At 35.7% G+C, this 11,137-nt stretch overlaps 1 protein-coding gene across 2 annotated transcripts; it reads left to right on the forward strand.

The window, feature by feature from the left end:
• Positions 1-2: 2 nt before the first annotated feature.
• On the forward strand, positions 3-11,130 carry LOC141899351 (striatin-3-like). Of its 2 annotated transcripts, none has more exons than XM_074785605.1 (19): positions 3-346; positions 1,190-1,293; positions 1,386-1,471; positions 1,820-1,901; positions 1,979-2,140; positions 2,492-2,623; positions 2,767-2,839; positions 3,091-3,241; positions 3,897-3,992; positions 5,025-5,177; positions 6,233-6,348; positions 6,559-6,620; positions 6,708-6,824; positions 6,907-7,076; positions 7,163-7,330; positions 7,669-7,809; positions 7,908-8,018; positions 8,100-8,186; positions 8,277-11,130. In XM_074785605.1, exons 1-19 carry the CDS (start codon positions 149-151, stop codon positions 8,444-8,446), a joined length of 2,379 nt encoding a protein of 792 aa, XP_074641706.1. In that variant the 5' UTR covers positions 3-148; the 3' UTR covers positions 8,447-11,130. The 2 variants fall into 2 exon arrangements, with proteins under 2 accessions (XP_074641706.1, XP_074641715.1); XM_074785614.1 differs by having other exon boundaries at positions 6,562-6,620.
• The last annotated feature ends 7 nt before the right edge of the window (positions 11,131-11,137 follow it).

Raw genomic sequence — 11,137 nt, forward strand, 5'->3', positions numbered from 1 at the left:
AAACCGGTGAGACAATGCGAATAAACGTAAAATAAGACGAAAAATGCAGTTTTTGTATGATAATTAGGGACGCAATTGATGACGTCATCATTAACATAACAACAGCGCCATCTATAAAAAAAATTGTAAATGGCGGCCGAGAGATGAAATGATGGACGAAACTTCTCAAAATCACGCCCAACTTGGGCCCCCTTCTGGGGGTATTACGATCGCGGGAAAGACACACGAAGATTCGGGACTACGCACGCATTATTCGATGCCAGGAATATTGCATTTTTTACAGACGGAATGGGCTAGATTCGAAATGGAACGCTCTCAATGGGAAGTCGAGCGAGCCGAATTACAGGTAGGTAGACTTTTTTCTCTGTTTATAATCATAATAATTGTGTTCGTGTATGATCTTAGAGTTCGTTTAGAATTATAAATCCGATCAGGTTTCATTTAGTGTTGCATCAAACTGACGAAATTGTAATCGATTTGGCAATAAAATTGACCCAGTCACTGACAGCTGAAAGTTCAGTTCAGTACTGACTGGTTGTAGCGAATTCAAAATGGCTTCCTATTTTTTTCTGTCAAGTCAGTACTTGTTTGTTCAGTTTTATGTGGAAAGATCTTTCTGAATTTTGAAGATGAAGGGAATTATATTATGATTCATAATGTATTTTTGGATTTTGTCTGATGTATTGGTTTTAAGGTGCAGACACCTTTTTTAAAGAATTTTAAGAATTGTGTCCTAATGATTAATCTCTCTTAATCCAATTGATTACAGTCCTTTAATCTAGGCTATAAGAAAACTTGGCACCCAAGGTGCATTGTTTTTGTCAGTTAATAAAGATAAAATGCATCAATAACTGATGAAGACATAATGTTCAATACTGTTTTGATATTGATATGTTGCCAATGAATGGGGCTGATGTAAATCCTAGTGTTTTGGCATAAAGCCTATAATTAGATTTCATGTTTCCAATTGCATATTCATAAATGAATATATCCTGAAACGAAGCCAGGTTATTTTCCGATTCGCCTGACAAAAGGCCTTCATTACCCGATACTTACAGAATTAAGAATTAACCCTGGATCCATTTCAATTGTTTTCAGTCAAAATTGGTTCACTGGGGCAAAACATGCCTCTGGCCAGTTGTATCATCGGAAATTTGCTAATTTTCGCCATCTTTTCGTATATTTTTAGGCACGAATCGCATTTTTGCAAGGTGAAAGAAAAGGACAAGAGAATCTGAAACAGGATCTCGTAAGAAGAATCAAAATGTTAGAATTTGCCTTAAAGCAAGAGCGGTAAGTTTCCACAGCGAATCAATAAACATTTACAGGGCCTTTACTCTTATATCGGCTGGAGTTAAATATTGAATTTTGTGTCATGTTTTCAGCGCAAAATATCACAAATTGAAATACGGTTCAGACATACAAGACACCAATAGTAAAGCTCCATCATTCGATAAAAAAGATGACGGTGGTAGGTTTTATTTTGAAATTGTTTCTTTCGACACAAAAAAGTTATAGCTGAAATGTTTTGACTGAGTTAAACGAAGCGTCTACTGTGAATTCATTTTCAGAGCGTTAGAATGTTAGTTTGTTTTAGCTTACTTGATGAGTCACTCATTGCCACTGGCATCAACTTACATTTACTTCGTACTGTTACATGATTTAGAATTGAAGGCTGCATTTGTTTAACTGCAGGAAAAAAATCGAATAATTTTGCACTAGATCCTTCATACGCTGTGTACATTTTCCTGCCCTTTTGATATAGATTTTGATAGATAATTAAGACAATTTAGAAAAAATATAATTTTGAATTTTGTAGATGAATCATCGGTAGATGGGGAATCTGTCACTACTCCTAATAGTAATGTTACATGGCGTCAAGGAAGACAACTACTCAGACAGTAAGAAAAAATCATAAAAAATATGCTCTACTAAATCTAGTTTTGAAATGCTGTTAATGAGCCTATGATAATTTCAGATACCTACAAGAGATCGGGTATACAGATACAATATTAGACGTTCGATCAGCGCGAGTGAGAGCTTTACTCGGCTTACAACCAAATAATGTAGAAAACGAAGAGGGTAGATTAGTGAACGGTGAACAAGGGCGAGTTCGAAATGGAGAGGGCCAGAACAAGCGGTAAGTTACTATTTGTCATCAAACTGCCTGCTTCACTTGAAGGTCCCCAAAGCTTTGCTGGGAAGAAGTCCCCATAGCTTGGTAACAGGTGCATAGATTTTGTATCGAAATTTTTAACCTAATGGCAGCATGGATTTTAGACGTTATGTTTATAATCTAGAAGCTCATAAATTGCATATATTGGAGAAATGAAAGATGTTTTGGCTTAATTTGATGTATAAAGAATGCAATTGCAATCCGGAATTTCAGGGTTCTTGTCTAGAAACTAGAGAGCTTAGCTTTACACTCTTCATGTAATCTAGCCTGTACCTGCATGGAATCCAGAAGAAACTATTATTTTTTCGTGAATAGGGCTATTGGGAAGAAAATAATTCCAACATCGCTTGCTGAAGGTGCTTTAATGGACAGCGAGGCGTCAGTGTTAGCAACATTTGACTTTTTAGCTGGCGATAATGTAGTTGATGACGAAGATGAGAATTTAAGGTACAGCATATGAAATCGATCGGCATTTGAGAGAGTTTTACCGTGCAGTTAGTAGAGAAGCGATTGTGAGAAGGCCGATGCATGCTCTATCACGCGTACTCTCATTATTGAATGTCGGTCTAATTGATGTGATTCATTTTCAGTGACGGCGAAAACGAAGAGGACGGAGAAACTGCTGATGACGAATCCGACGAAAGAATCTTAAGAACTCAAAAAGTGAGTAAGATCCTACCAATTGTTTCTTCGTTACAATTGATCTCGAAACAAGATATTTCTCTTAATATTGTATATCTAATCATTGTTTGAACGTGTAGTGGATCCATAGAAAACAGATTTTCCTCGTTCACTACTGTCTATACATTTTGATTAGATTAATTAATATCGGTCGACGGATGAGATACAAAATGCCAATTTTCCCGTCTCGCAAATATTTATATGTGAAATGTACTTCATGTTCTTCGTGATAGGCGATGATTGGTAATGAAAGTATGGCCGGTATAGACGATGTATTAGGAGATCCCGAAGAAGAAGAAGCGTTAGCGGAATTCGATTTCTTGGTCTCCGAAACGGGAGAAGGTGCCGGTGAAGCTCGTAGTCAAGGCGATGGAACCGAGTGGGGTAAGTGATCGCTATTCATGTTTTTATGTTTTAGTGACCTTGAAATAACGACACGTGTCTCACACGCTGCTGCTGTCTATATTTGTGAAAAGTGAAAGCACTCGTTGAAGAATTTAGTTTTCGAAATATTTTTCCCTCCCACCTTGTTTATTTCTTATGTATATATGTTAGCACACCACTGCATGTAACTTGTCCTCTCTGCCATTGTCAATAAGTACACCTTCAAAACTAAACAATAGGTTTCAACTAGGATTCAACTTTTCGATCAGAGACTAGTATGTTCGAGAAATAGTTCGTACGACTTTTCTAAGGATTTAAAAAGAAATCTAAATGAACATTTTCAGACACATATTTACCAAAGAGTAGTAGTAAGTCTGAAGAAGAAAATAATATTTAGGTGGTGTTTTTGTTTTATGATGAATATACCAGATATATCTCGGAGTTTGGGTCAATTTGGCAAATTTTTCTACAAGTTCTGATATGTTTCGTCATCTATTCTATTACACGTAATTTGTGCGTCCGGTTTTTCTGTCGAGATTGTCATTATTGTGCAGTGGTTACGGTTGTTACTCTACGGGAGGCTGGCAAACACGATATCTAGAGACTCATTTTCTCTTTGGTATTAAATTTGGCTGGTTGAATTTCTTGTCTACAGAAAAGAAAGACTCGTCGTCCCCAAACGAAGATTGGGGCGACCAACAACTGATCTCCAAGCTTAAGGAGCAGTATAAAAGAGAACGAGGCAAACAGAGTGAGTAGTGCTTTCTTCCCATGCCCGACCGCTCTCTCTCTCTCTCTCTCTCTCTTTTCGCCTGTTCATATACATGACACGATGTATATAGATAATTCATGCTTGATTTGATGATTGAATTTATACCTAACTGATATGAAATATTGATATTTCAGCCCACACACTTCTCATGTCGAGGTTTCATTGTGGTCGGTTTTCGAACCGATAGATTCTGTTTCATTCGTATGAAAATAGTTTTTCGTCGATGTAAAACGATTATTTTGTTCACATTGTGAAAGTGATTTAATATTACAATGAAGCTTTGACTATATAAAGCATGCACGAATTTCAGTTCTTCTTTCGCATGTTTCGATATGATAATGAATTAACCATTGCACACATTATCTGCTAATTGGCGATGTTGTTTAAACAATTAGCCCGCGCACAAACGCATATACGCATACCTTCACTATTCGCTTAAAAGATGATTTTTTTATAAGAGCTTTATAAATCTAAAAGGGTTATTCGTTCAGCAGAAAAAGAAATAATTCTTAAACGTTTATCAACCGAATCAATAATCATCATAAGCTGTTAAATGAAGTTAATCCACTATTGGTGAATGGCTATTTGAATTCAAAACCTGACTCCTCGCTTGCAAATCGGTTATTGGCTGCTTAAGATGATGCGTCATTTTGTTCTACATATCGTTGGTTTAATGGTACCGTTATAAGTAAGCTATCAATGTATTCAGAAGTAATTTTTTTCAGTTTTGATTATTCGGGAAGGGTAGCAGAGATGATTCATGTTGTTTAAAGTATTAATTTTTTCAATCAGAATTCAATTCAATTTTTCAATTCATCATTTTACCTCGAAATGATTAGATTATTTTCTTCCATTTCTTAATGATGGAAAGCAGCTTAATTTCGAAATGACCCCCTAAGCGAATCTCTTACATCCAGTAGTATGATCTATATTCAATGCATGGGCTTATAACGCACAAAGTCGCTAAAGTTGCTTATTTTCATGACACGAAGCTACGTTTCACTTTGTTAGGACCGAAGCGTGCCACTTTACAGGCCATGTTAGCTAATTTGGGTACTGACGACGAAATGCCGGCACAGCTCCCCTCGCCACCACCACTGCCAAGTAACAACAACAACAATATGAACAACCAATCACGGTCCGTCTCCTCGGAACTAGAGGACGGTAAGAATATGTCGATTTATCGTCAAAAAGGGCCAGTGCGAAAAGCATGTTTATCTGTGTCAGTCAGTCAGTGTCGTTCGATCTCTTATGAAGGCATTCATTTTGCAAGCTTGAGCGCGTAGAAAACAAACAACAAACAAACTTTATTGTTAGAAATTAGATAGATCTATGAATCAGATGGATAGATTGTTCGGGGAATGAGTTTTTAGAGACGTTTGGTTCTTTAAAAAAAACACTGTAGTTATTTTAATGTTAGTATTTAAATCCTGCTTGATGTCGTGTGCAAGTTTTATGTTGTTTTTTATTTTTATATGATTGATGATGAATATGCTTTTGTGCTGACCCTTTTCGGTGTGTCTTCAATTTTCAGCCTTCACTATTTGAATGTTGTTTTCAATTATTTTCTAAATGTTTTTTGTTTTTCGGTCTGCACCATTTATCAAATAGATATCTCTTCAGTGAACTCTTATTTCCGGGAAGAAAGCACATATTTTCTCCATATAGATGTAAATTGACTATTAAATGTGATGTAATATATATGAATATTTTTGGCATTATTTGTTTTGAATTTTTGAAGTACTTATGTATTGAATGTCAATACGTATTGAATTTTGTTACGACATAAAAAGCAACTACAACATACTTAAAGTAAGTGCAATAGTTATTTCTTACATAGAAATATACGGTTTCGATAGCGATTCATCGCAAAAGTATGAATCAATGATTATTTGGTGTGTCCAGTTTCCCCTAGTCGTGTGAAATGTTATTTTGTCCTCGTTTTAACCGACTAATTTTGTATAAAGGAATTCTCTATGTATCAGTCCTGTTTCATTGTTCTGCACTAAACGTATACGTAAACGTTATCTTCAGTTTGTTGATTAGATGAAAGAACTTTTTTTATTTGTTACTGCGATGATTGGGCAAAATTGTAAAATTTAAAGATTGTCAATCGTGGGATTTTCATTTCAAAAACTCAATATCCTTATATTTCAGAACTGCTTATGTATGTGAATTCCGTAAACGAATAATGATGTTATTAGATGTTTGTTCTTCAGCGCATAAACCAATAATTGGTGTACCAGGTGAAGAGGATGCTCTTGAAGTTGCACTAGGATTAGGAGATTTAGCCGGACTCACGGTCAATAATGAAGCTGATAGTTTATCGTACGATGTAAGTTTTAAGAGCATTTTTTACCATGGTTGTTTATACGGTAAACCTGGCTCAACTCGGACAAACAGCTGGGAAAATTTATTTCGTTTTTGTCAGATTTAGTCAAAGGTCTGAGTTGGCCATGTCCGATTTAAGGTCAGGTTTATTGTGTATATATGATTTTAAATGTATTGCTATGCTCACCTGGTTTTCTGGATTTCATTATTAAAGCAGATCTCTTCAGCCAAGGAAGCATTTAGGAAAACTTGGAATGCCAAATATACTCTACGAAGGTACGAAGAAGGAATTTATTGCATGTACCGTCTATAAATATAACATCAAATAGAATAACTAATGCATCATTTATTTCTTCTTCGCAGTCATTTTGATGGTGTTCGCGCATTAGCTTTTCATCCCGAAGAGCCCGTTTTACTCACAGCCTCTGAAGATCATACGCTCAAATTGTGGAACTTACAAAAAACTGTTCCCGCTAAAAAGTGAATATTCCGTAGCAAACTGTACTCGTTAAATGTGTGAAATTTTCATCAAATTGTGTATTGTGAACGTTTCATTTTATAGGACGGCTTCGTTAGACGTGGAACCAGTTTATACGTTCCGTGGTCATATTGGCGCCGTACTTTGTTTAGCGATGAGTTCAACTGGGGATCAATGTTTTAGCGGTGGTGTAGATGGAACAATTAAATGCTGGAATATTCCCAGTTCTTATATAGATCCGTATGACTCTTTCGGTAGGTCGTGGAATTTATCCACGCTTCTCGATCTCCTGACTTCAACATTTCACACTATGTAAAACATAACTGATTTCTATTTTTAGATTCGAGTGTTTTGAACGATACGTATACAGGTCACACAGATGCCGTTTGGGGGCTAGCTCTGCACGCTTCTCGGAAACAGCTCGTATCTTGTTCAGCGGATGGAACTGTTAAACTGTGGAGCCCTACGTATAATTCTCCGCTTCTTACTACATTTACAGCTGCAGACAGTAAGTAGATCTCTAAACCATCTGTTGAGTATACAGGGTTCCTATGACTCTCTGATTCTTTAAAAACTCTTTCTAAATGAAAAATGCTTTTAAAGGTGCTTGAAACTCCTTTAATTTGAACAAAATGCCCAAAATCCCTTCAATTTCAAATTTAACAAAACCAACAAAATAAATGGTTTACCGAGATAAAATGTACCCGGTACTGATTTAGGAGGAGTCTACAGTAATTGGGACATGAAAGTGATGCAGACACTTCTCGAAAATTTGAAATTTTCTCTTTTAGAACTGCTTATGTTAAAGGTAGTCACTGCGTTGATTGTATTCTATTCTATTCGTAGATGATGGAGTACCGACATCGGCTGATTTTATTCGATGTGAACCGAATCAAATGGTTGCGTCATATACCTCGTCCAATACGTATCTCTATGATCTGGAAACAGGCAAACAGATTCTGATGTTAGAAACTAAGCAATCTTCGGGTAAATCTCCACTTCCGCTAATCTGTTGAAACGGTGCAGTTATTTTGATTGTCGCGCTACTTCAGAGTGACACTGTTGTTTCTACTTATGTATTTCAGAGTCCAATATTAGTCATAACCAAATAAATCAGGTAGTAAGTCACCCTACACTTCCTGTTACTATAGCAGCTCATGAAGATAGACATATACGTTTCTTCGATAATAATACAGGTAAACCCTAACCCTGCATTCACAGTTATGGATATCTGATGGGTCTCTAAAATTACTGACTTTTTACATTGAAATTTGTAGGTAAAATGATCCATTCGATGGTGGCCCATCTAGATGCTGTTACCAGTTTAGCAGTTGATCCAAATGGATTATATTTATTATCAGGAAGTGAGTATGCATTCCTAGATCTCATAACTTGAATTCAACTACTGTCGTACACTCGCCCTAAATTGATTCATTTATTTTGCATTTTTTCAGGTCACGATTGCTCTATTCGGCTATGGAACTTGGACAGTAAAACATGCGTTCAAGAAATAACATCTCATCGAAAGAAATTTGACGAGTCAATATACTCAGTGGCCTTCCACCCATCGAAACCGTATATAGCAAGTGCAGGGGCTGACGCACTCGCTAAAGTGTTCGTATGATGAAATTAGGTTGAACTGCTAGGATATTTTAACGAAATAACAACTCTCAGAGCTCTGAACCAAACTGGCCTCGAGTACCGTCATGTGGAACATTACCGAATACGGAATTGAGGAATCGTGCGAATCCATGTTCCTCACATGAAAAACTTAAAAGACTAAACTCAGTGCTTAGAACTACTAGTCTGCCAGTCGGGTTCAGAGCTCGAAAACACATTATAGTCAACTAACAAGAATTTGTATGCAAACTGTTGTAACCTGAAATTTAGAAAAAGCGGTTTTGAAAAATTGTTCAAAACCTGAATGGAACAGATCTGAATTCATGATAATTAACAGTGAACGATCAATAGACTATTTATGAGTGTCACTGTTTGTCGATATCACTGTATGATTCAACAACAGCTTATCTTCAAATATAAACTCATCCGATCAGAACTTCTTGCAATTAGATATATTCTCTGTGAATGAAGTTGAGCTGATTGTTGAAAGGTTCGAAACGTGTTTGAATTGTACATAGTGTGTATAATTTTGTAGCAGAAGATTTTGGTACGTTAGAAATTTAGAAACGTTGGATCATGTTTATGAAGAATAGTTATTGAATGTAACTGCTATTGAGTATGTGAATGAGTTTACTATATAATGAATGAACTCGGAGTATTCTGAGAAGTCAAGTCAAATAACCTGTAATAAGGAAACTCATTCAAGTTGTGATTGTGTATAGTAGTAGGTATGATGATGACGTTTTTCAAAATTGGAAATCAAAATGTAATTTTGGGGCCTTTTTGTGCTTTTTCAATTCATGAAACCTTTTTGATAAGATTATTGTGCTATTCGTGTTTTCCCGGGCTAAAGAATTGTACCAAGGGTTTGAGGGATACGACGACAATGTTCTATTGATCATTCATTCAAAAGTTGTATAGAAATCGAAATATCTTATTAAGTACAATCATTTAAGGCGAATTTGTGATTGTGGCATGTAATGTATATACATATACATATATATGATATTGATGTGCCATTATATAAACGATTATTTATTCTATATAGAATGTTGTGTTTCGTGTAAAAAAGGTCTCAAAGAACCAGTATATAATTCTAATCTTGTCATGATAATAATATTCATTTAATCGATCCATACACAATGGACACCGTCTATTTAAGAATTACTACGATTGAACTTTGGAATATGCGTCTTGAAAATGGTAACAAAATTTCTGAGCAATGAATGGATGTTAATAAGGATTATATGTTGGGTTTTGTATGCTTGCTTTTAGCAGACAAACTGCAATTAAACAGAACATAATACATGTATATTATATATATGTATGTATATTTATATGATAGTCTTAGAGAAAATGAGATATATCCCACCCCCCTTGTAAATAGAATCTAATGTATTATAGCATGTCTTTGGTATGAACGAAAAATGCATTAGTTTGTGACAAATGCATCGAGAAGTGGCTTTTGTCCCATAAGTCTGAAAAAAAGTGCATAACTTTGGATGATGATATCCGAGGCCATATTGCAGCCATTTATGTATGTGCACACACTGGTTAACCTTCGGTCACAATCTTCTTTACTTCTAAAACATCTCGATTTAGTTTGCTGTGTATATTTGCTACTGTATTACTCGTCATTCAGATTATGTACACGGATATAAATCACATCGTCAAACGTTTAACAGCCCTCGTTTAGTTTGTAGCAAACTGAACACGAAATATTATTTATCAGGGCAATGACAACACTCGGAACACAGACATGTAGAGTCATGAATATTTTTGTGGAAATGTATTTTTATTTTCATATTGGTGCTATGTGAGTAGTCAGTAATGTATTAGCACTATGCACATCGCAGTTAGCAGGGGCCATTAGCGGATGACTTCGAAAGCTTCCTAAAATGTCAAAAAAGTATCCTGTTATACAACAAATGGAATTTTATGTCGTTCTACGATGCAAACCCCTGGTTATCACTCATCACTATTACGGTACACGACCGCCATTGCTTTTCATGCAGCGTTATTGTCTGATATTGCATTGTGCAATACACAGATTTAATCAGTCACAGTGTCGTTATTGTTTCATAACTTGTGATTCCACCAATCATCAACATTTGATGAAAGCCATTTTATGGCTCCGCCTGTAATAGTTGGACTGGTGACAAGTTATTTTGGGGCTCAATACATGTAGATTCTGTAAATATAATAAGTATGATATACCGGTACTCCATTCAGAGTTCAATGTTTCATGGAATATTTACTGTACACTATTGTAATATAATTAAGACATTGTGTGCCTATGGTTAACTAGTAACATGAAGTCACACTGTCCCCGAGTTAGTGATGATGGTTGATAATATGGTTTGCTGTTCTGTCCACTGTAAATAACTTGCACTTTCAGGCTGTATAGAACAAATGTTGTATGATATAAATATCATTGTACGGGGCAGATATTTCCCTTGCAATGGCACCAGAAATACAAACCCTTCAAACGCCACAAGATAATCAAAAGAGTCTAGAAACATGGCTACATTTTCTGGTAATTGAAACAAAACTAGTGAAAACTTATAAATAGAATTTGTATAATGCTGACCTAATTTATGATGATGTATGTTTATTTCACTTGTATTACGCAATTTGGCTTTATTCGATATTAAAAAAGTATCATTTTGTTTCGCAAAATACATAATTGTCAATA

This window comes from Tubulanus polymorphus, chromosome 1 (genome assembly GCF_964204645.1).
Source record: "Tubulanus polymorphus chromosome 1, tnTubPoly1.2, whole genome shotgun sequence".
Classification (NCBI taxonomy): Eukaryota; Metazoa; Nemertea; class Palaeonemertea; order Tubulaniformes; family Tubulanidae; genus Tubulanus; species Tubulanus polymorphus.